This window comes from Trachypithecus francoisi, unplaced genomic scaffold (assembly GCF_009764315.1).
Source record: "Trachypithecus francoisi isolate TF-2019V2 unplaced genomic scaffold, Tfra_2.0 Lachesis_group17, whole genome shotgun sequence".
NCBI classification, from domain to species: Eukaryota; Metazoa; Chordata; class Mammalia; order Primates; family Cercopithecidae; genus Trachypithecus; species Trachypithecus francoisi.
In genome coordinates this window covers 87,096,505-87,122,732 of record NW_022681462.1, presented here as the reverse complement: position 1 = coordinate 87,122,732, position 26,228 = coordinate 87,096,505, and the positions used below count along the sequence as shown (strand labels likewise).

Below are 26,228 nucleotides of genomic sequence, written 5' to 3'. Positions count from 1 at the left end.
CCCAGTACTTTGGGAGGCCAAGGTGGGCAGAGTACCTGAGATCAGGAGATTGAGACCAGCCTGGCCAACATGGTGAAACCCTGTCTCTACTAAAAATACAAAAATTAGCCAGGCATGGTGGCACACACCTGTAATCCCAGCTACTCGGGAGGCTGAGGCAGGAGAATTGCTTAAGTCTAGGAGATGGAGGTTGCAGTGAGCCAAGATCATGCCACTGCACTCCAGCCTGGCTGACAGAGTGAGACACTGTCTCAAAATAAATAAATAAATAAAAATAAAATTACAAAAATCAGCCAGGTGTAATGGTGCATGCCTGTAATACTAGCTAAGTCAGGGAACTGAGGCAGGAGAATTGCTTGAACCCAGGAGGCGGAGGTTGCAGTGAGCCGAGATTGCACCATTGCACTCTAGCCTGGGGGACAGAGCAAGACTCCATCTCAAAAAAAAAAAAAAATTGTCTGGGGCCACACAGAAACACATAAAATACACTAGCATTAATGACAGCTCATGAGCTAAAAAAAAAAAAAAATCACCAAAAATTATAATGAGGCCAGGTGCAGTGGCTCATGCCTGTAATCCCAGAACTTTGGGAGGCTGAGGCGGGTGGATCACCTGATGTCAAGAGTTCGAGACCAACCTGGCCAACATGGTGAAACCCCATCTCTACTAAAAATACAAAAAATTAGCCGGGCGTGGTGGCGGGTGCCTGTAGTCCCAGTTACTCAGGAAGCTGAGGCACGAGAATCACTTGAACCCGAGAGACAGAGGTTGCAGTGAGCCGAGATTGCGCCACAACGCTCCACCCTAGGTGACAGAGCAAGACTCTGTCTCAAAAAAAAAAATCAAGCAGAAATTCTAGAGCTGAAAAATGCAACTGACATGCTGAAGAATACATCAGAATCTTTTAATAGCAGAATTGACCAAACAGAAAAAAGTATTAGTGAGCTTGGAGACGGGCTATTTGAAAATAGACATTCATGGAGACAAAAGAAAAAAAAAAAAACAATGAAGCACATCTGTAAGATCAGAAAATAGCCTCAAAAGTACAAATCTAAGAGTTACTGGCCTTACAGGGGAGACAGAGACAGAAGTAGAAAGTTTATTCAAAGGGATAATAACAGAAAATTTCCCAAGCCTAGAGAAAGATATCAACATTCAAGTAGAAGAAAGTTATAGAACACCAAGCAGATTTAACCAAAGGAAGACTACCTCTAGGCATTTAATAATCAAACTCCTAAAGATCAAGAATAAAGAAAGGATCCTAAAAGCATCAAGAGGAAAGAAACAAATAACATACAATAGAGCTCCACTATGTCTGGCGGTAGACTTTTCAGTGGAAACCTTACGGGCCAGGAGAGGGTGGCAGGACATATTTAAAGTGCTAACATGGCCAGACATGGTGGCTCACGCCTGTAATCTGAGGATTTGGAGAGGCTGAAGCAGGTGGATCACTTGAGGTCAGGAGTTCAAGACCAACCTGGCCAGTGTGGAGAAACTCCATCACTATTAAAAATACAAAAATTAGCTGGGTATGGTGGTGCACAGCTGTAATCCCAGCTACTCGGGAGGCTGAGGCACAAGAATCACTGGAACCTGGGAGGCAGAGGTTGCAGTCAGCTGGATTATGCCACTGCACTCCAGCCTGGGTGACAGAGTGAGACTCTGTCTCTAAAATAAAATACAAAAGAAAAGAAAAGAAAAGTAAGAAATAAAGTGCTGACTGAAACTTTTATCCTAGAATAGTATTATCCAGAAAAAGAAAAAAAAAAAAAATCCTTCAAGCATGAAGGAGAAACAAAGACCTTCCCAGACAAACCAAAGCTGAGGGATTTCATCAACACCAAACCTATCCTATATGAAATGCTAAAGGGAGTTCTTTAATCTGAAAGAAAGGGATGTTAATGAGCAAGAAGAAATCATCTCAAAATACAAAACTCACTGGTAATAGTAAGCACACAGAAAAGCACAGAATAATATAACACTGCAATGGTGGTGTGTAAACTACTCTTATCTTAAATAGAAAGACTAAATGATGAACCAATCAAAAATAATTACAACAACTTTTCAAAAAATAGTACAATAAGACACAAAGAAGAACAACAACAAGTTAAAAAGCAGGGACACAAAGTTAAAGTGTAAAGTTTTCACTAGTTTTCTTTTTGTGTGTTTGTATATGCAATCAGTCTTAAGTTGTCATCAGTTAAAAATAATGGGTTACAAGATAGCATTTACAAGCCTCATGGTAACCACAAATCAAAAAACTAACAACAGACTTACAAAAAATAAAAAGAAAGAAAGCAGGCCAGGCGCGGTGGCTCACACTCCCAATGCACACAGAAACCAATACTATGGCATTAGATTTTTGAGAGAAGAAAAGCCTTATTACAAATCAACCAACAAGCTGGGTGCAATGGCTCACACCTATAATCCCACACTTTGGGCAGCCAAAGTGGGTGGATCACCTGAGGTCAGGAGTTTGAGGCCAGCCTGACCAATATGGTGAAATCCTGTCTCTACTAAAAATACAAAAATCAGCTGGGTGTGGTGGCATGTGCCTGTAGTCATAGCTACTCAAGAGGCTGAGACAGGAGAATTGCTTGAACCTGGGAGGTAGAGGCCACTGCACTCTGACCTGGGCGATAAAGCAAGACTCTGTCTCAAAAAAAGAAAAAAAAAAAAAACTACAATGAGATATCATCTCATCCCAGTTAAAATGGCTTATATCCAAAAGTCAGGCAATAACAAACGCTGGCAAGGATGTAGAGAAAAGGGAATGCTTGTACTCTGTTGGTGGGAATGTAAATGGGTACAACTACTATGGAGAACAGTTTGGAGAAGTCTCAAAAAACGAAAAATAGACCTACCACATAATCCAGCAATCCCACTGTTGCATATATACTCAAAAGAAAGGAAACCAGTATATTGAAGAGATATCTGCACTCCCATGTTTATTGCAGCACTGTTCACATTGGTCAAGATTTGGAAGCAACCTAAGTGTCCATCAACAGATGAATGGATAAAGAAAATGTATTCACACACAATGGAGTAATATTCACCCATATAAAAGAATGAGATCCTGTTATTAGCAACAATATGGATGGAACTGGAGGTTATCGTGCTAAGTGAAATAAACCATGCACAGAAAGACAAATATCACATGTTATCACTTATTTGTGGGATCTAAAAATCAAAACAATTGAACTCATGGAGATGGAGAGCAGAAGGATGGTTACCAGAGGCTGGGAACTATATTGGGAGGGTAAAGGGTAAGTAGGGATGGGGCTAATGGGGACAAAAAAATAGCAAGAATGAGTAAGACCTCATATATGATAGCACAACAAGGGGACTATAGTCAGTAATACTTTAACGTACATTTTAAAATAACGAAAAGGGTATAACTGGATTCTTTGTAACATGAGGAATAAATCATTGAGGGGATGGATACCTCATTTTACATTATGTGATTATTATGAATTGCATGCCTGTATCAAAACATCTCATGGACCTCATAAATATATACACCTACTATGTACCTACAAACATTAAAATTAAAAAAAAAAGATATCAAGACTCCTATTCCTATACTAAGCAGAAATCTGCTGTCATTGGAAGACAGACAGGAAACTGCCATCCAAGAACAACCACAGATACAAGGTCAAGTTTGGCTGCCACAAGGATAAGGAAAAGGAACCACAGGAAAGTCCTGCTCCTGAGGCCTAAGCACACAGAGCTTGCCTAAAACTGAAGCTCCATGAGAAAAACATAGGATATTCCTCTGCCTCCACCAGGAGCCTTGCAATAAGCAACATGCAACAGCGGTACACTCCCGTGGGAGAGGCAAGAGCATGGAGAGAACACCCCTCCACTTCTATGATGCCAGCTTGCATGGATAGCTGAAAACTGAGGAAGGAGCAGAAACACTTGAGAAAATCCCTCTGGCACCCCACCCCCATTCTAAGCACAAGGAAAAGCAGCCCAACCAGTAGAGGTATTCAAGCCTGTGGTGCACTAAAGGTAACAACAGCAATAACAATACCCAAATCCAACTCAACTCCAACTAGATAAGGCTAATCCTCCACACTAATGCTTGACAGAAGAAGAGGAGGCATATCCATTTCTAGACATAAATACTCCATGTACACTGTTCTTCTACATCAAATATCTGGCACTCAATAAAAAATTGCAAGACATGCACAAAAAGCAAGGGAAAACAAGCCACTGTCAAGCGATAAAGCAATCAAGAGAACTAGATTCATAATGTTGGAATTACCAGATAGAGAGTTTTAAATAATTAATATGGTAAAGAATCTAGTGGAAAAGGTGGACAATATGCATGAACAGATGAAGAATTTCAGAATAAATAAAAACTATCTAAAAATTCAAATAATGCTAGAAATTTGAAAATCATGATATCAAAGATGAAGAGTTCCTTTGATGGGCTCTTCAGCAGACAGGACACAGCTAAGGAAGAACAGTGAACTCAAAAACAAGTCAGAAATCATCCAACTGAAAAACAAATAAGGAAAAAAAGAGTGGAAAAACAGAACAGAGTAAGAGCTATGGCACTGTGAGACATCATCAAGTGATCTAATATACATATAATTGAAGTCTCAGAAGGAAGAAAAAAAGCAGAGAGAATAGGAAATAAGAAATATTTGAAGTGATAATGGTCTAGAATTTTCCCAAAATAATAAAAGATATAAAATCACACATATGAGAACCTCAGAGAACACTAAGACAGAAAGAAAAAAACAAATATAGACAGATCATAATCTAGCTAAGGAAAACCAAAGAGAAAGAGAAAATCTTGAAAGTACCCAAGAAAAAAGAAACATCACATACGGAGAAATGAAGAATTATAGATTTTTTTAAAAATGAAAATTTTAAAAAATCATAACTATGAAAAATTTTATAACAGTCTCAAGAATTTTCAAAGTCCAAAAGGTTCTATAATTTATAGTATATTAACCATTACCTTCTCCTTTTACAAAATTCACTTTCTATGTATCTTGTAGGCAGTTTCAGCCACTCATTTGGAGTCATAAAGTGCCTTGAATTAGAAATTTGTGGGAATCTGGAATGCAGCTGAGCCTTCTCAACTTCTTTGAATTCTTTTATTGAATATATTTTGCCTGCAGGAAGAATAAAAATCTAAATTAACATCCTTAAATGCAACTGCCATTGTTCTTGGGCTATGAAATCATATAACAATCAGGAACTAAGTACCAGTCTCACACTGAAGAAGAGTTCTTTTTTCATTATCCTTGTCATATTGTGCTTTTTTCAAAGGGTCACGAAATGGTGGGATGGTAACCTACAAGAGAGGCACTTGTTTAAGGACTGAGTTGCAAGTCTGAGTAGTAAACATTTTCAGTCTATTCGAAGCATCCACATACGGATGGCTCTTATGCCAGAAGGGTAAATAATATGGTATTTACAAATAGCAGGCTTACCATTATATTTGTCTAATATATTACAAAGAGATGGGGGTATATCAATACCTCTGTTAAGGCCCTCCAGTCAAAGAGACAAAGTTAGCTCTTGTTTCAAAGTGTGGGTTCAATCTTCAAAAATTATTTTGTTGTTATCATATGTTCCCAAATTTTAAAAATTCCTTTCCCATGCACAAAAGAAAAAATATATCCATATATTCATCTTAATCCCTAACATTGATAATCAACACATAACTAACATTACTGAAAACTTAACCAAGTTATTCAAAATATAGATCATTTGTGAGCCAAGGTATGGAAGCACTGAATCTATGTTAATGGCCATAATTATCAATATCAAAATGACAGTTCTACGTATGAAAACAGGATTCACGAACAACAACATTCACATTTAGGCCTAGTCAGGGAGATTCTACCACGAGCTTAAAAGGTCACCCATGTATCTTTCTCATGCTCATCAGGCTAGTTTTTCAGGGGTAGTTATAACACACATCATGACTATTAGAGTCAAAATAAACGGCGATCAGACTGCCCAGTATAAGTTTGCTTTTACAGAAGTTATGAAGAGTGCTACTCATAAAATATTAAGAAAATATTAACTTGCTGTAAAAAGGAACAAAAAAAGGTGCTATCATTTTCAGGTATTTGTATGTGACATATTCACATACGAAGAGTAGATCAAATTTTAAATGACATTAGACCCTGCTGCTGGAGAGTTATTGTGCTCCTCTGGAGGTGTCCGAGCCTTGCTTTTTCATGTTTCTTGTGTCCTTACATTGACATCTGTGCATCTGGGGTAATGGAGGCTTCTTCCTGCTTTTTGGATTTGCTTCCACAGGGAAGGACTTTTTCCTGGAGATGTGTCTATGGTGTTGGATGGGTAGGACACTTTGGCCTTGATCCTGGGTGCGTGCAGCAGTGTAGTCTCCATGATTTCTTTGGCTGCAAACAGCGTCAGTGGTGTCTGTGTTTTCCTCGGTGGCTTAGGGTACAGTTATTGGAGGATGTGGTGAGGCTTTGCTGGGGATGGGGACATTAGGCAGGCCAGTCCCCAGCCTCAGTAGCAGTGGCAGGCTGAGGGTGCCTGTTCTTGGTCTTCACAGCAGTATACACTGGTACTGGTGTTACAGGTTCAGGTGGGCCAGTTCTTAGGTCTCCAGGTGGCTTGCTTGGGTGCATGCAGTGGCCATGGTGGGCCAGGTGGATGAGCAGGTTCTTGAACCCCTGGGCAGCAGTCATGGCATGGGCAATGGCAGTAGCAGTGACGAGACAACCCTCTGTCTCCCAAGTGGTCTACACGGGTGTTGGCAGTGGCTGCAACAGGCTGCGTGGGCCAGTCTCCAGACCCGCAGTTGGTGTGTGCAGGAGGGTGCCAGCTGTGGTGGTAGCAGCAGGCTGGTGGGCTCTCGCCAATGGTGGTGGATGGGGCAGGGCGATCCCCCAGCCCCCTGCAGAGTACTCAGGTAGGGGTGCTGGTGGCTGTGCTGTGGCCCTGCTGCTGCGGAGGGTGGGGTTGCTTTCAGTGGCAGCAGGCATGGGCAGGCAGTTAGGGAGGTTATGTTTCAGCCTAGGTGATGCTGCAGGTGGGGCCTGTCCTCTGGGCACAAGAAAGTGAGCCATGGCCCCGTGCTGAAGTCAGCAAGGTTGCTGCCAGCTGCTCACACCTCAGCCCTCTCCATCTGCAGGCATCCCCCATGTTAGTCTCAGGGCCAAGCAGGCTGCCTCACCTCCCTCTCCTTCCTCACCTTAGATGTTTCCTTGTCACTTCTCTGTGGAATTCCAGTGTTCCTCTTAGATGACATGTTCCAAGTACAATTTTCTACTCTCTATTTTGGTTCTTCTGTGGAGGAGGCAAGTGTCAGATGCCTCAAGCCAGTCCTCTTGAAGCTCTCCAACAGGGTCTCGCTCTGTCGCCCAGGCTGGAGTACAGTGGCTCACTGCAGCTTCGACCTCCTAGGCTCAGGCCATCCTCCCACCTCCACCTCCCAAGTAGCTGGGACTACAGGTGTGCGCCACCATGTCCAGCTAATTTTTAAAATTTTTTGTAGAGACAGGGTCTACCTATGTTGCCCAGGCTGGTCTTGAACTGCTGGGTTCAAGCCATGCTCCCACCTCAGCCTCTAAAGTGGTGGAAGTGCTGGTGGGATTACAGGCATGAGCCACCGTGCCTGGACCAAATTTGAAGTTTTAAATTGAAGACAGAAATAAAGAAAAATCTAACGTTTTATCAACAATTATAAGTCCGGAGACTCCTATCTCTACTGACAGCACATGTACATCATAAATGGAGGTATTATAACCCAGTGGTTCTGAAACTTTTTTTTTTTTTTTTTTTTTGAGACAGAGTCTCACTCTGCTGCCAGGCTAGAGTGCAGTGGTGTGATCTTGGCTCACTGCAACCTCCATCTCCTGGGTTCAAGTGATTCTCCTGCCTCAGCCTCCCGGGTAGCTGGGATTATAGGCATGAGCCACTGCGCCCGGCTGAAACTATTCTATTTCAAAACGTTGTTGTTATATCCAAATAACGTTTGTGTATATGGCTTAGATCTATTGATATTTACTATATTAGAAAATAAAACAAAAAATTTTAAATTGCTTATTAATTTTAAAATAATAATATGCCTATTGTTTAACATATTTTTCTACAAAAAATAACTCTATTTCCCAAAATAAAACAAAAACTGAGAAGAGTAACATTGTTTTACATTTTTGTAAACTTCTTTATGTCTTGCTTAATAGAAGACAGGCGGATTCTCATATCTGCTTCTGCAAGCAATCTGTTGAGATTTGTTCAGTTGTCGTATATGAAGAAAATCCATATAGAGATATGTAGTTGAAAAAGGTAGGAGTATTTTAACAGCCTTTTAAGATCATTGTGGATATTTGTTTTTGATATTATACCCAAACTCAGTAAGAGATAGTTTCTTAAAGGTTAGTTACAATGTGGAATTTGAAACCATATCTATGAATTTTTCATACTCTTCTACTAAGTCCATTAGTCTATTTTGCACTTCGAATGAATCTTTTTTCAACCCATAATTTTGTAACATTTGGGGGGAAATTGGATCATGGAGTTATGCAAGATCTTCCAAATGTTTGTACATTTCATTACTTAATATCAAAGAATCACATTCATTAATATCATTACCAATTTCATCAGTAAAGTCTTTTGAGTATTGGGACACTGTCACACTTCTGATGGTGAATATGAGTGTTCCAAAATTCCAAATGTTTTGCTTGAAAGCTCACCTTTTATCATTGGCAACAAATATTGCCAGTAGTTTTTCTCAAAGTGACAAGCCGACTTCATTCATTTTCCAGAAAATATCTGCCAAATACCCAAGACTTACTAACCATAGTTTGCAAGTCATTCTTTCAAGTAAAAATGGTGTTTCACGAAAGAAATTTTAAAAAGCAGCCAGTTCAGCTCACAATTCACGCAATCCTCCACATTTCAGTATGCAGCAGAAGTGCTCTTCGCATACTCCTATTTCATCACAAAAAATATCTAAAAGATGTGTACTGGGCCGGGCGCCGTGGCTCAAGCCTGTAATCCCAGCACTTTGGGAGGCCGAGACGGGCGGATCACGAGGTCAGGAGATCGAGACCATCCTGGCTAACACGGTGAAACCCCGTCTCTACTAAAAAAAAATACAAAAAATTAGCCGGGCGAGATGGCAGGCGCCTGTAGTCCCAGCTACTTGGGAGGCTGAGGCGAGAGAATGGCGTAAACCCGGGAGGCGGAGCTTGCAGTGAGCTGAGATCCGGCCACTGCACTCCAGCCTGGGCGACAGAGCGAGACTCCGTCTCAACAAAAAAAAAAAAAAAAAAAAAAAAAAAAAAAAGATGTGTACTGAAGGAGCAAGACTTAGTAAAGTTAATAATTTTAAAGTAGAGCTGCACAAAGTACATGCAAAGAAATGCTTAAGATCCATCTGAAGGGAAGGAATCAAGCCTCTATGTTCCTAAAGTCAGATCTGTCCCACTCCCAGGAAAGGAAGATAGACAGGGTCATTTGGGTTGGTATGAAGTCAGGTGTTCTGGGCCATCTCAAGCCCTACTGTTGAAAGAAGAGGCAGGATGAACCTTTTCTGTACTGGGGAAATTGAAAGGGGGAAAGGAGGTAACGTTGGATATCTCCACTTGATAACCCAGAATTGAGAATAAGGACAAGCTTACAGACTCTGCAGCAGCTCAGAAGCAGGGTCTGGGAGGTGCCAGGTCCATAAAGAGTACAGAGCAAGACACCAGGACCCCAGCCTGTGGAGCCTACCCAAGACGCTCTCAGGTGGAGTCTCTGCCAGACATGGGTAAGGACCTGGATCTGAAGACATGGAACAGCAATGCTGGGTCTACAAATGGGGCCAGCACCTGAGCTACGGCATGTGACCATAAGGAATAACAACCATAGTACAGGCCGGGCGCGGTGGCTCAAGCCTGTAATCCCAGCACTTTGGGAGGCCGAGACGGGCAGATCACGAGGTCAGGAGATCGAGACTATCCTGGCTAACACGGTGAAACCCCGTCTCTACTAAAAAAATACAAAAACTAGCCGGGCGAGGTGACGGGCGCCTGTAGTCCCAGCTACTCGGGAGGCTGAGGCAGGAGAATGGCGTACACCCGGGAGGCGGAGCTTGCAGTGAGCTGAGATCTGGCCACTGCACTCCAGTCCGGGCGACAGAGCGAGACTCCGCCTCAAAAAAAAAAAAAAAAAAAAAAAAACAACCATAGTACAATCTGGACCTGGGACCAGAGATGTGCCCCATCAAGAACTGGGAGGCTGCGGGACCATTTTGTAGGATGACACAAGCCCACAGCATGACGGTACAACTCAAGGTTGATGTCTCAAAAAACAATTAATATTGGACTTCTCACTGATTTGCACACGTGAGGGCCAATACCAGTTCTAATAAAACCTCTCTAAAAAGGGTAAAAATTATCCCCTAAACACCATTTTAAAAAATAGTATCTAGGCCGGGCACGATGGCTCACACCTGTAATCCCAGCACTTTGGGAGGCCGACGCGGGAGGATCCCGAGGTCAGGAGTTCAAGACCAGCCTGACCAACATGGTGAAACCCCGTCTCTACTAAAAATACAAAAATTAACCAGGCCTGGTGGTGTGCGCCTGTAATCCCAGTTACTTGGGAGGCTGAGGCAGGAGAATCGCTTGAACCCGGGAGGTGGAGGCTGCAGGAGCTGAGATCGCACCATTGCACTCCAGCCTGGGCAACAGAGTGAGACTCTATCTAAAAACAAAAGAAAACAAAATGGTATCTATTTCATATGTGCAATAAACCTTTTAAAATAATTTGTGTCACTAAATTAACTTGAATGCAATGCGATTATATTTTTTCAGCCATAAAATTTTTCTTTCTTTTTTTTTTCCCAGACAGCATCTCACTCACTCTGTTGCCCAGGCTGGAGTGCAGTGGCACTCAATCTTGACTTACTGCAGCCTCCACCTCCCGGGTTCATGTGATTCTCCTGCCTCAGCCTCCTGAGTAGCTGGGACTATAGGTGCATGCCACCACACCCAGCTACTTTTTGTATTTTTAGTAGAGACAGGATTTCACCATGTTGGCCAGGCTGGTCTTGAACTCCTGACCTCAGGTGATCCACCCGCCTCAGCCTCCCAAAGTGCTGGGATTCCAGGCATGAGCCACCACGCCCAGTTGTCATAAAATTTTTCTAGAGATCTATTGTACAACATGATGGCTATAGTTAATAACAAGGTATTGTATTCTTGAAAATTGCAAAGAGAGTATTTTATGTGTTCTCACTTAGAAAAAAGCCAGTGTTTGTGAGGCAATGTATGTTCATTGGTTTAGTAATTACACAATGTACACATATTTCAAAACAACATTTTATACAAGATAAGGCCAGGCGCAGTGTCTCAAGCCTGTAATCCCAGCACTTTGGGAGGCCAAGGAGGACAAATCGCTTGAGGTCAGGAATTGAGACCAGCCTGGCCAACATGGTGAAACCTCGTCTCTACTAAAAATACAAAAATTAGCCGGGCGTAATGGCTCTTGCCTATAATCACAGTTACTCAGGAGGCTGAGGTGGGAGAATCTTTTGAACCCAGGAGGTGGAGGTTGCAATGAGCAGAGATTGCGCCACTGCACTCCAGCCTGGGTGACAGAGTGAGACTCTGTCTGAAAAAAACAAAACAAAACAAAACACCACATCTGTGCTCTGCTATTTACAGCTGGGTGACTTTGACAAGTGACCTGAGCCTCACTTGTCTCATCTGTGACTTACCTCATACAGTAGCAGTGAAGATGAAATAAATGTGAAAAAAACCCTAAGACTTGGTTAATCCTTCAGTGCAAGGTTAATTAATTCTGCTATTAGTAACAGAATACCATGCAATGAAGAAAATTATATATTTATATTTTGACAAAGAAGCAAATAATAAACTATTGAGGGAGGGGAAGCCCATTATAAAACCAAATGTAACTCCATTCTTATAAAATAAAAATGTGAATATATACACACATATAGAAAGAAATCTAGATAGATATACAGAAAACTGTTAATGAGTTAACATCATAATGCATTAATTCTGGGTAATGGAATTTTGGTTTTTTCTTTTCTTTTCTTTTCTTTTTTTGAGATGGAGTCTCGCTCTGTGGCCCAGGCTGGAGTGCAGTGGCCGGATCTCAGCTCACTGCAAGCTCCGCCTCCCGGGTTTATGCCATTCTCCTGCCTCAGCCTCCCGAGTAGCTGGGACTACAGGCGCCCACCACCTCGCCCGGCTAGTTTTTTGTATTTTTTAGTAGAGACGGGGTTTCACCGTGTTAGCCAGAATGGTCTCGATCTCCTGACCTCGTGATCTGCCCGTCTCGGCCTCCCAAAGTGCTGGGATTACAGGCTTGAGCCACCGCGCCCGGCGGTTATTTTCTTAATTTGAAAATCAATTTACTTATTTACCTATCATGAAAATGTGTTATTTTGTAACAAATTTAAAAGTCTGTGGAATTTTTAAACGCTACCTATTACCCAATCATTATCCAGTATTTTCCACTTTTTTTTTTTTTTTAGACGGAGTCTCGCTCTGTCACCCAGGTTGGAGTGCAGTGGCCGGATCTCAGCTCACTGCAAGCTCCGCCTCCCGGGTTTATGCCATTCTCCTGCCTCAGCCTCCCGAGTAGCTGGGACTACAGGCGCCCGCCACCTTGCCCAGCTAGTTTTTTGTAACTTTTAGTAGAGACAGGGTTTCACCGTGTTAGCCAGGATGGTCTTGATCTCCTGACCTCATGATCCGCCCGTCTCGGCCTCCCAAAGTGCTGGGATTACAGGCTTGAGCCACCGCGCCCGGCCTATTTTCCACTTTTATGGAGATTTAATTTACTTTGGCCTTTGGCTTTTTGTTCCTTTCTAAGATCGGGCGATGGGAAACTATGCTTAAAATGTTACTCCACTTCTAGGGAGTCACTTAAGGACTGCTCATGTATTAGGGCTGCTCAAAACAACTAAAGACATAATACCAAAGTTAAAAAAGAAATCTACCCTACCTTCAGAAAATTGGGGTCCTTCTTGCTCATATAAAAGGGATCATACTCTTTTGGATCATAATGTTCTATAAATGCATTTCCCTATAGCAAGGAAATAAAACCACACACAAGAACAAGAGGTGCACAGTTAATTTTGAGCATATCAGGACTTGAGAGTCAAACACACAGTATCATTCTTATGCTTGAAAGCGGCATCAGTGACAAACGCAAAAAGAAAGAGAAGGCTACATTTGAAATTTAATTTATTCAACCAATAAGGTATAGTGAAGAAAGGAATCTACTTAAAATCTGTAAGATTTTAATAAAGAATTTTGGAACACTAAAAGATTTGGGAATTTGTTTTTAAATGCTTACTAGTCAAACATCTCAGATTTTTAAAAAATCTAGATGAACAGCTATATTTTAGAGCTTTGCAAATAATCAAGTTCCAGAACAAAAGAAAAATATGTCCTGAAACCAGAGTCCAAATTATTTATTTATTTATTTTGTAATTTTAATTTTTTTTTTTTTTTTTTGAGACGGAGTCTCGCTCTGTCGCCCAGGCTGGAGTGCAGTGGCCGGATCTCAGCTCACTGCAAGCTCCGCCTCCCAGGTTTACGCCATTCTCCCGCCTCAGCCTCCCGAGTAGCTGGGACTACAGGCGCCCGCCACCTCGCCTGGCTAGTTTTTTTTTTTTTTGTATTTTTTAGTAGAGACGGGGTTTCACCGTGTTTGCCAGGATGGTCTCAATCTCCTGACCTCGTGATCCACCCGTCTCGGCCTCCCAAAGTGCTGGGATTACAGGCTTGAGCCACCGCGCCCGGCCTTTTTTTTTTTTTTTGAGACAGAATCTTGCTCCATCACCCAGGCTGGAGTACAGTGGTGTGATCTCGGCTCACTGCAATCTCCACCTCGCAGGTTCAAGCGATTCTCCTGCCTCAGCCTCCCAAGTAGCTGGGATTACAGGTGCCCACCACCATGCCCAGCTAATTTTTATATTTTTAGGAGAGACAGGGCATCACCATATTGGCCAGGCTGGTCTCTAACTCCTGACCTCAGGTGATCCACCTGCTTCGGCCTCACAAAGTGCTGGGATTACAGGTGTGAGCCATGTACCCAGCCCAAATTTTTTAACTTGATAATTCAAATTAATAATTACATGAGAAGGCCTGGGCGCAGTGGCTCACGCCTGTAATCCCAGCAGTTTGGGAGGCCGAGGTGGGCAGATTACCTGAAGTCGGGGGTTTGAGACCAGCCTGACCAACAGGGAGAAACCCCATCTCTACTAAAAATACAAAATTAGCCAGTGTGGTGGTGCATGCCTGTAATTCCAGCTACTTGGGAGGCTGAGGCAGGAGAATTGCTTGAAGCTGGGAGGTGGAGGTTTGCAGTGAACCCAGATCACGCCACTGTACTCCAGCCTGGGCGACGAGCAAAACTCCGTCTCAAATAATAATAATGATAATAATAATATTAATAATTACATGGGGAAAACACAGAAAAATGGTTCTAATGTACACAATTAAACCTAATCTTCTTTTTCTGTCCTTTCCAAATGTCCTGGGTTTAAGAATACTTTATGCTATTATATAACAGGGCATAGATTATACATATGTAGAGGGGACAGGGACAGACTGACTGGATGATTATAAATGAACAAAGATGACATGAGGCTTTAAATCAACTGAAAAAAGCATCAAATGATCTCTTAGTACCTTTTTATTTACATGTTTTAAAAAGCCATCTAATTCCTCTTGCCTCCTCTTTTTAATCTTCTTATGTGAGCAAACTTTTTCTATAATTTTCTTCTGAAGAGGATCTGCCACATGGTCAACCCATCTTTTATGTAACATCTCCTTTCTTCTTGCATTTAAGAAGGCATGATGTTGTAAATACTTATTTAGTTCCTAGTAAACAGTGGTAGAAAAGACAAATACATTATCCTAAAGCTTTCTTGTTCTAAAATTTTCCAAAACTTAAACTTCATAAGTTTAAATTACTCCTAAGAATAACCCGCAAAGACATTCATTAATCCAATCATTTCTTTGGCTTTAACTTCTACTGTGACATACACTCTGCTGCAAATAAGGAAAACACAGGTATTTGGGGCAACATGCGTGCTCTCCCTGGGGAGAAAGACTAAAGAACAAATCAAAAGCAAGGCAAGGTGGTGCCTGCCTATATTTCTAGGTACCTGGGAGGCTGAAGCTAGAGAATCGCTTGAGCCCAGGACTTCAAGGCTACAGTACACTATGATTGGGACACTGCACTCTAGCCTGGGCAACATAGTGAAAACTCATTCCTAAGAAACAAACAAATTCACAAACAGTGGGAGGGGGAATATAACAAGATGTATATTTATATATGATGCATATATATGTGGCATACTATAAATAAAATAACTGAAAACAGAGGAAAGAAAAACTATTTCCTAGATTCTTAAAAGATTCCCAGTTTGGTGGGCCTCAGAAATTTAAACAGACCTACCATAAGACCCAACAATTCCCCTCCTAACCAAATGAATGAAAATTCAGGACTCAAACAGATACTTGTATACCAGTGTTCATTCCAGCATTATTCACAATAGCCAAAAGGTGGAAATGATCCAAGTATCCATCAACAGATGAACAGATAAAATGTGGTATATACAAACCACATTTATTTATATGTGTAATATGGAACATTATTCAGCCATAAAAAAGAATGAAGTTCTGATATATGCTACAATGTGGATGAACTTTGAAAATAGTATGCCAAAGTGAAATAAGTCAGACACAAATGGACAAATAGTATAGGATTCCACATATATAAACTATCTAGAATAGCCAAAATTCATAGAGACAGAGGGTAGATTGGAGGTTACCAAGTGCCTCGGGGAGGGAGAAATGAGGAGTCACTGCTTACTGAATACAAACTTTCAGTTTGGAGTAACGAAAAGGTTTTGGAAATAGTGGTGATGGTTGTACAACATTATGAATGTAATTAATGACACTGAATAGTACACTTAAAAATGGTTAAAATGGCAAATTTTATATTGTGTGTATTTACTTTTATAATGCATACATTAAAAAAAATGATTAATTTTTTTCCAAAGCCAAGACTCCCAAAGTGGGAGACATTTGGGCTGGGCCTTTAAGAATGAGGAGTTAGGCTACATGCGATAGCTCACGCCAGTAATCCTAGCATTTCGGGAGGCCAAAGCAAGAGGATCACATGAGCCCAGGAATTCAAGACCAGCCTGGGGAAAATAGACTCTGTCTCTACAAAAAAATTAAAACTTGGCCAGGAGTAGTGGTAATCCCACACCTGTAATCCCAGCACTTTGGGAAGCCAAGGTGGGCAGAACACTTGAAGTCAGGAGTGCGAGGCCAGCCTGGCCAACATGGTGAAACACATCTCTCTCTACTAAGGATACAAAAGTTAACTGGGCATGCTGGCACATGCCTGTAATCCCAGCTACTTGGGAAGCTGAGGCAGAACTGCTCGAACCCAGGAGGTGGAGGTTGCAGTGAGCCAAGATAGTGCCATTGCACTTCAGCCTGGGCAAAGAAGTGAGACTCCACTTCAAAAAAAAAAATTAAAACTTAGCTGGGCTTCGTGGCTCACACCTGTAACCCCAACTACTCGGGAGGCTGAGGCAGGAGAATCACTTTAGCCCAGGAGACCAAGGCTGCAGAGAGCTGTAATTGTGCCATTGCACTCTAGCCTGGGTGACAGAGTGAGACTGCCTCAAAAAAAAAAAAAAAAAAAAGAATAGTATCCAGGAAGAGAAGGGATGGCAGAAAAAGAGGAAGAAAAACATTCTATGAAAAAAGAAAAAAGGGAAAAAAACCTTCAGTACAACTGACCTTCAGATTTAAAAAAAAAAAAAAAAAGGCAAGAGTAAAGAGGCAGAAGTGTAGCATAACCTAATCCAAGTGGAGAGTAGCCTGCAAAGAAGGTGCTTGATTAGGCTACAGATTAATTCATTCTCACCAAACCTTCTTATCCAGCTTTCATATAGCAAATAAAGTCTTGTGACTACTAGGATGAGCGTGAACTTCAAAATGAAAAAAATAAAATATTAAGAATCCTGAGAGGTCTGCTAGGCCAAGTCCCTCCCTAGCCTCTGGCCATAGCACACTTCAGCCATTCCCAATGTTAGTTCCTTTTCTTTTTAAATAACTCTAAAGAAATTTCTTAAAAATAAAAACAGGTTACCCACTCCAGTGTTCCCGGTGTTTAGTACACTTCACATGGATGCTCTTCTTGTCACATTAAGCCCATCCTGGCTCAGTGTAGCCCTGTTCTATGTATATCTGAATAATAATTACTCAGTGTGTTCTGCTAACAGCTCTTAAGGAGTAGCTCATTTGTAGCGACTGCTGAAACCCACTAGGACAAAGAAACAAGTGAGTAGAGGGAAATTCCTGTGCCTCTCTGTGAAGGAATTCCCACAAAGTATAGGAAGGGAGGAAGTCCATTAAAGCAATCTCAGACATCCCTTAAGGTTAATTCCAGGTGCAAGGGAGTATTCTTTTAGTTCTTTTTTCCATGTTTTCTAAATAGTTTTTATATGATATGCTACACATAAAAAGGAAAAACTACATTCAGTTTTTAACTGAGATGCATTTTGTAGCCAGTTCTTACCTTAATTACATAATTTTCTCTGTATAATATGGATTGAACAGCTGCCTCAGTATCTTCTTTAGCTAAGACCTGAAAGGACAGAATTAAACTTTGAAAAGAAAATCTTTAAAAACTATTAGTGCTATCTGGAATCATTATATTTAGCATGACAGACATATCCCTGGAAAGTTCTCTGTGCATGCAGTTCGCAGTTTGTCTTCTCCAAATCATATCATCGAGTGCTTTTATTTATTTATATATTTTTTTGGAGATAGAGTCTTGTTCTGTTGCTTAGGCTGCTGGAGTGCAGCAGCACCATCTTGGCTCACTGCAACCTCCAGTGGGTTCAAGCGATTCTCATGCCTCAGCCTCCCAAGTAGCTGGGATTACAGGTGTGCAACACATGCCTGGCTAATTTTTGTTTTTTTAGTAGAGACAGGGTTTTATCATGTTGGCCAGGCTGGTCTCGAACTCCTGGCCTCAAGTGATCTGCCTGCCTCAGCCTCCCAAAGTGCTGGGATTACAGGCCTGAGCCACCATGCCCAGCCCATCAAGTGCTTTTGAAACAGTATTTCAACCTGTCTGCTCTTGGCTACAGCAAAATGTAACTCAGCTCACAGATATTTTGAGTCCCAAAATGGTCAAATGTCTTTCCCAGAGTCACATGGTAGATAGAATCCATCTTTTTTCACATCTTATAAAATGCGTCTACTTTTCTGGGTTAAAATAGATTAAATTAGGCCTTTATTTGAGGCTTTCTGACTGTGTAAGACATACTGATCTTCCAGCCTTGATTCTTACAGAACTAGCTAAGAATATGTCAACAGTTTCACCAAAAGCTTAGTGCCACCTAAGGCAAACTCTATACATAGAAGAAATGTCACTAGTGAGCAACAACACAAGGTCTTAGAAAGACTTTCTATTCAATCTCCTGCTCTTCTTTGTGTTCTTCCATAATTAATTCACCCACTAATTTTGTTTTTGAAAACTACTGAAACATAAGCCTATGGATATAATAAATCAAGGAAATGAGTTACATTTTTATTCATTAACTTACAACTGTATATAAAATGTAAAATTATAATTAAATAAGTAATTGGATCTTCTCAAAATGAAAGAAAGCTCTTATTAAAATAAAAGGAAACATATGTATTTAATTAATTTTTCCAAGACCACTGACAAATTACCCAAAAGACTGAAACAAATTTCTTAGACAGTATTGACATAAATATAATCGTAATAAATTTATTTATCATTAGCAAATATGGCTATCAAATAAATATTAATAATAAATTTTATTTTTATGTACTTATTTTGGAGACAGAGTCTTGCTCTGTCACTTAGGCTGGAGTGCAGTGGTCTGATCATAGCTTACTGTACCCTCAAATTCCTGAGCTCAAGCAATGCTTCTGCCTCAGCCTCTCAAAGTGCTAAGATTACAAGCATGAGACACCACCACGCCCAGCCAAATACTATTTTTATATACAAGTCACATTTTCAGATTTTGAAATAACACAATCTTTAGGGAATAGTGATATTAGTGACAAAATTATGACAGCATTAATTGTTCCATTTTTATAACAAATTTCCACAATTATTAAATACCTGCCAGAAAATGGAAGAGGTTGATTTCTAGCACAGAATTGCCTTTGAGATCCTCTTGTAATTACATAAAAATAAAACATTCTCAAGTTAACTGTCAGTGGAAGTAGTTGTCTTCAGTCCCACTGCTTTTATTTCCAGAACAGATGAGTAAAATCTCATCTAAGAACTGTCCTTCCCCACCCTTTGGATGTCCTTCCCCTAACATCCAAAGAAGCCAAGGCTCATGGGAGCTAAGCAACAACTAGAAGCATAGAAAACTCAAATGAGTCTACTCTAGTTTGTTTTCTTTGTTATTTTTGCCTCATAGAGTTGCCCTTCCTGGTAAGTCTGTACTCAGATAGGGGGTAGTGAATTAACATTCCAGATAAAAAATATACATATAAAAAACAACAAACTGAAGACACTGGAGAGTTATCAAAAAGCAGGGAGTTACTGAATGCTATTCAGCACTAGGAAAAAACAAAAACAAACAAACAAAAAAAACAGCACTAGATGAATTTCCAGTTTTTTGTTAACTTGCCTGAGGAAGGGCCTTAGTCTGAGCTAAAGAAGGTGGCTAAAACTCAGATAGAAACATGTGGCCTAACAGGTTCAGAAATTAGAAGACAGAGTTTGGGGTATTCATGGGAGCTGGAAGGTGAAAGGAAAAATACTGGAAAGGAGGGAGCCAAAAAAGGGATGCCACAAATTCTGCAAATGAACTCTGACCAAATATCTGACAAACTCTTAAACTGTACATGCATAAGGCAGACTCCATGTAGCCCAGCTAAAGATTAAAAAAGACTAAACAGTGACTTCATCCGCTGCCAACTTCAGGAAAGACAAGTCTGGAGTTTGAGTTCAGCCAAGATAACTGCTTCCTAAAACAAAAACTCAATATTCTTCAGAGGAATATAATAGAATTCTGACCCTCCACAATGTATCATTCATGATGTTCAAAATGTAATCTAGAATTACTAGATACATAAAGAAACAGAGAAATGTGACCCATACTTAAGAAAAAGGCAATCAATGGAGACCAACACTGAAATGACCCAAATGTTGGAATTAGACAACAAGGATTTTGGGGGCAGGGCTGAGATAGCTGACTAGAAGCAGTGTCATCAGAGGCTCCCATCGAAAAGAACCATAACAGCATGTGAATCCTGTACCAGCAACCAAAGTACCCAGGTTCTGTCATCAGAACTGACTAAGTGGCTGGCATGACCCACAGAGAGGAAGGAAGAACAGTGTGGTGTGGCGGCCACCTGAGAACCACACAGGGCAGAGGAGCCCCCACCCCCCAGCCAAGGGAGGCAGTGAGTGAGTGTGCTACTCAGCCTGGGAAAACATGCTTTTTCCACGGGACTGTGCAACCCACGGATCAGCAGATCCCATTCGTGAGCCCATGCCACCAGGGCCTAGGATCCCAACCGCGGAGCTGTGCAGGTTCTCAACAGCTTCTAAGCTAGAATCTGCTTAAGCTTGCTGAGTTCCCATGGGGAGGGACGACCAGCACCACAGCTGAGGCTGCCTGCTGTCTACGCCATTTGAGCTCCTTGTGGGAGGGGTGACAGCCAACACTGGGACTGATAGCCACCTAACACACTAAGCTCCCAGGGTCAGGGAAGGGAGCCATCTTTATAGCTCCAGGCCCCACTTTTCCCCTGCTGCAGCCAGGGAGGCTCGACAGCTTGGTCCCAAGAGGTATCCCCCACCAGCCCAACACACCAGCTGTGGCAGACGGTGGACAGAGTGCCTCTTCAGGCCTGACCTTGACCCATCCCTCCTCACTGGGTAGTGCCTCCCTTCAGGAACTCCAGCAACTCCAGCCGGGGGCTCAGGGACAGAATGCTGATCTCCCTGGGCCTGAGCCCCTAGGGGTAGGGGTGGCCGCTGCCTCCACAGACCAGCAGACTGAGTTTTTGCTCCTGCTAGTTCTGAGGAATCCAGGCAGTCCAGATAAGTGGGTTTCCTCGCAGTGAAGCACACCCCCTTCCCCAAGGGACAGTCAAAGTGCTTCATTAAACAAGTCCTGCTCCCTGCGCCAGCCAACGGGGTAAGACCCTCCAACGGGGGTTGTCAGACACCCTATACAGGAGCATTCCTACTGGCATCAGGTTGGTACCCTCGAGGTTAGGGATCCCAGAAGAAGGAGAAGGCACCTATCTTTGCTGTTCTCCAGCCTCCTCAAGTGACATCTCCAGGTGCAGGAGTGAACCAGATTAATAGGGCCTGAAGTGAACCCCCAGCAAACTGCAGCATCCCCATAGAAGAGAGACCTGACCATTGCAAGAAAAACAGAAAGCAACAATAATAGCATCAACACAAAAAAAAAAGTCCCCAGAAAAACCCATCCAAGGGTCAGCAGCCTCAAAGATCAATACTAGACAAACTCATGCAGATGACAAAGAATCAATCAAAAAATGCTGCAAACCCAAAAGGCCAGAGTGCCTCTTCTCCTCCAAATGATTGCAATGCCTCTCCAGCAAAGGCACAGAACTGGACAGAGGATGAAATGGACAAATTGACAGAAGTAGGCTTCAGAAGGTGGGTAATAACAAACTCCACTGAGCTGAAGAAGCATGTTCTAACCCAATGCAAAGAAGCTAAGAACCTTGGTCAAAGGTTACAGGAGCTGCTAACTAGAATAACTAGTTTAGAGAGGAACATAAATCACCTGGTGAAGCTGAAAAACACAGCAAGAGAACTTCGTGAAGCACACACAAGTTATCAATAGTCAAATAGACCAAGTGGAAGGAAGAATATCAGAGTTTGAAGACCATCTTGTTGATATAAGGCATGCAGACCAGATAAGATAAAAAAGGAATGCAAGAGGACAAACAAAACCTCCAAGAAATATGGGACTATGTAAAAAGACCAAACCTAAGATTGACTGGAGTACCTGAAACAGGCGGGGAGAATGGAACCAAGTTGGAAAACACACTTTAGGATATTATCCAGGAGAACTTCCCCAACCTAGTAACACAGGCCAACATTCAAATTCAGGAAATACAGAGAACACCACTAAGATACTCCATGAGAAGATCAACCCCAAGACACATAATTATCAGATTCTCCAAGGTTGAAATATAGGAAAAAATGTTAAGGGCAGCCAGAGAGAAAGGCCAGGTCACCTACAAAGGGAAGCCCATTAGACTAACAGCGGACCTCTCAGCAGAAACCCTACAATCCAGGAAACAGTGGGGCCAATATTCAACGTTCTTAAAGGAAAGAATTTTCAACCCAGAAATTCATATCTAGCCAAACTAAGCTTCATAAGTGAAGGAGAAATAAAATCCTTTCCAGACAACCAAATGCTGAGTGATTTCATCACCACCAGGCGTGCCTTGCAAGAGCTCCTGAAGGAAGCACTAAATACGGAAAGGAAAAAACCACTAGCAACCACTGCAAAAACACACCAAAATATAAAGACCAATGACACTATGAAGAAACTGCATCAACTAATGTGCAAAATAACCAGATAGCATCATGATGACAGGATCAAATTCACATATAATATTAACCTTAAATGTAAATGGGCTAAATGACCCAATTAAAAGACACAGACTAGCAAATTGGATAGAGTCAAGACCTATCCATGTGCTCTATTCAGGAGACTCATCTCACATGAAAAAACACACATAGGCTCAAAATAAAGGAAAGTAGGAAAATTTACCAAGCAAACGGAAAGCAAAAAAAAACCAAAGGTTGCAATCCTAGTCTCTGATAAAGCAGACTTTGAATGAACAAAGACCAAAAAAGACAAAAAGGGCATTACATAATGGTAAAGGGATTAATTCAACAAGAAAAGCTAATTATCCTAAATATATATGCACCCAATACAGGAGCACTCAAATTGATAAAACAAGTTCTTAGAGACTTACAAAGAGACTGAAACTCCCAAACAATAATAGTGGGAGACTTTACACTGCAAATATTTGATTGACAGATCAAATATTTACAAACTGTAAAATATTTACAAACACCCCACCGTAAATATTTGACAGATCAATGAGACAGAAAATTAACAAGGATATTCAGGACTTGAACTCAAGCGGACCTAACAGACATCTACAGAACTCTCCACCCCAAATCAACATAATATACACTCTTCTCAGTGCCACATGGTACTTATTCTAAAATCAATCACATGCTTGGAAGTAAAACACACCTTAGCAAATGCAAAAGAACTCAAATCATAACAAACAGTCTCTCAGACCACAGTGCAATCAAATTAGAACTCAGGATTAAGAAACTCACTCAAGGCCAGGTGGAGTGGCTCATGCCTGTAATTGCAGCACTTTGGGAGCATGAGGCAGGTGGATCACGAGGTCAGGAGTTCAAGACCAGCGTGGCCAAGATGGTGAAAACCCGTCTCTACTAAAAATACAAAAATTAGCCGGGCACAGTGGTGCATGCCTGTAATCCCAGCTACATGGGAGGCTGAGGCAGGAGAATTGCTTGAACCTAGGGGCAGAGGTTGCAGTGAGCAGAGATTGTGCCACTGCCCTCCAGCCTGGGCAACAGAGTGAGACTCTTATCTCAAAAAAATAAAAAGAAAGAAAAGATAAAGAAAAAAGAAACTCACTCAAACCACACAACTACATGGAAATTGAACATGCTCCTGACTGACAATGACTCCTGGGTAAATAACGAAATTAAGGCAGAAATAAAGAAGTTCTTTGACATCAATGAAAGCAAAAAGACAGTGTACCAGAATCTCTGGGACACAGCTAAAGCAGTGATAAGAGGGAAATTTATAGCACTAATTGCCCACATAAGCAAGCTAGAAAGATCTCAAATCGACATCCTAACATCACAATTAAAAGAGCCAGAGAAGCAAAAGCAAACAAATTCAAAAGCTAGCAGAAGACAAGAAATAACTAAGAGCAGAATGAAGGAGATATAGACATGAAAAAACCCTTCAAAAAAATCCATGAATCCAGGAGCTAGTTTTTTGAAAAAAATTAACCAAATAAATAGACCGCTAGCTAGACTAATGAAGTAGAAAACAGAGAAGAATCAAACAGATACAATAAAAAATTATAAAAGGGATATTTTCATCACTGACCCCACAGAAATACAAACCACCATCAGAGAACACCATAAACACCTCCATGCAAATAAACTAGAAAATCTAAAAGAAATGGATAAATTCCTGGACATATACACCTCCCAAGACTAAACGAGGAAGAAGTCAAATCCCTGAATAGACAAATAACAAGTTCTGAAATTGAGGCAGTAATTAATAGCCTACCAAAAAAAAAAGAAAAGAAAAGAAAAAAAAAAACAAGCCCAGGACCAGAGGGATTCATAGCTGAATTGAATTCTACTAGAAATACAAAGAAGAGCTCATACCATTCCTTCTGAAACTATTTCAGACAACTGAAAAGGAGGGACTCCTCCCTAACTCATTTTAAGAGGCCACCATCATCCTGATACCAAAATCTGGCAGAGACACAACAAAAAAAGGAAACTTCAGGCCAATATTCCTGTTGAACTACAATGTGAAATTGTCAACAAAATACTGGCAAACCAAATCCAGCAGCACATCAAAAAGCTTATCCACCACGATCAAGTCGGCTTCATCCCTGCAGTGCAAGGCTGGTTCAACACATGCAAATCAATAAACATAATCCATCACATAAACAGAACCAATGAAAAAAACCACATGATCATCTCAATAGATGCAGAAAAGGCTTTCAATAAAATTCAACATCCCTTCATGTTAAAAACTTTCAATAAACTAGGTATTGATGGAACATATCTCAAAATAATAAGAGCTATTTATGACAAACTCACAGCCAGTATCATACTGAATAGGCAAAAGCTGGAAGCATTCCCTTTGAAAACCAGCACAAGACAAGGATGCCCTCTCTCACAATTCCTATTCAACATATTACTGGAAGTTCTGGCCAGGGCAATCAGGCAAGAAAAAGAAATAAAGGGTATTCAAATAGGAAGAGAGGAAGTCAAATTGTCTCTATTTGCAGATGACATGATTCTATATTTAGAAAACCCCATCATCTCAGGCCAAAGACTCCTGAAGCTGATAAGCAACTTCAGCAAAGCCTCCAAATACGAATTTGATGTGCAAAAATCACAAGCATTCCTATACACCAACAACAGACAAGCAGAAAGCCAAATCATTAATAAACTCCCACTCACAATTGCTACAAAGAAAATAAAATACCTAGGAATACAGCTAACAAGGGATGTGAAGGACCTCTTTCAGGAGAACTACAACCACTGCTCAAGGAAATAAGAGAGGACAGAAACAAATGGAAAAACATTCCATGCTCATGGATAGGAAGAATCAATATCATGAAAATGGCCATACTACCCAAAGTAATTTATAGATTCAATGCTATTCCCATCAATCTACCATTGACATTCTTCACAGAATTAGAGAAAACTACTTTAAATTTTACATGAAACCAAAACAGAGCCTATATAGCCCAGACAATCCTAAGCAAAAAGAACAAAGCTGGAGGCATCACACTACCTAACTTTAAACTATACTACAAGGCTACAGTAACCAAAACAGCATGGTACTGGTACCAAAACAGACATATTGACCAATGGAACAGAATGGAGACCTCAGAAATAACACCACACATCTACAACCATCTGATCTTTGACAAACCAGACAAAAACAAGCAATGGGGAAAGGATTCCCCTTTAATAAAGAATTCCTTTAATAAAAGGATTCCCTATTTAATAAATGGTGCTGGGAAAACTAGCTAGCCATATGCAGAAAACTGAAACTGGACCCTTTCCTTACAGTGTATACAAACATTAACTCAAGATGGATTAAAGACTTAAATGTAAAACCCAAAACCATAAAAACCCTAGAAGAAAACCTAGGCAATAACATTCAGGGCATGGGCAAAGATTTCATGACAAAAATGCCAAAAGCAATTGCAACAAACGCCAAAATTGACAAATGGGATCTAATTAAACTAAAGAGCTTCTATACAGCAAAAGAAACTGTCACTGGAGTGAACAGGAAACCTACAGAATGGGAGAAAATGTTTGCAATCTACCCATCTGACAAACGTCTAATATCCAGAATCTACAAA

At 41.1% G+C, this 26,228-nt stretch overlaps 1 protein-coding gene across 1 annotated transcript in view; it reads right to left on the bottom strand.

Moving 5' to 3' along the window:
- FAM228B (family with sequence similarity 228 member B) overlaps nt 1–26,228 on the bottom strand; it is a 52,089-nt gene that overhangs the window by 18,586 nt on the left and 7,275 nt on the right. The window contains 5 exon segments of the mRNA XM_033176425.1: nt 4,976–5,132; nt 5,227–5,314; nt 12,973–13,053; nt 14,667–14,858; nt 17,581–17,649. Coding sequence (XP_033032316.1) covers nt 4,976–5,132; nt 5,227–5,314; nt 12,973–13,053; nt 14,667–14,804 — 464 coding nt within the window. The 5' untranslated portion in view covers nt 14,805–14,858; nt 17,581–17,649.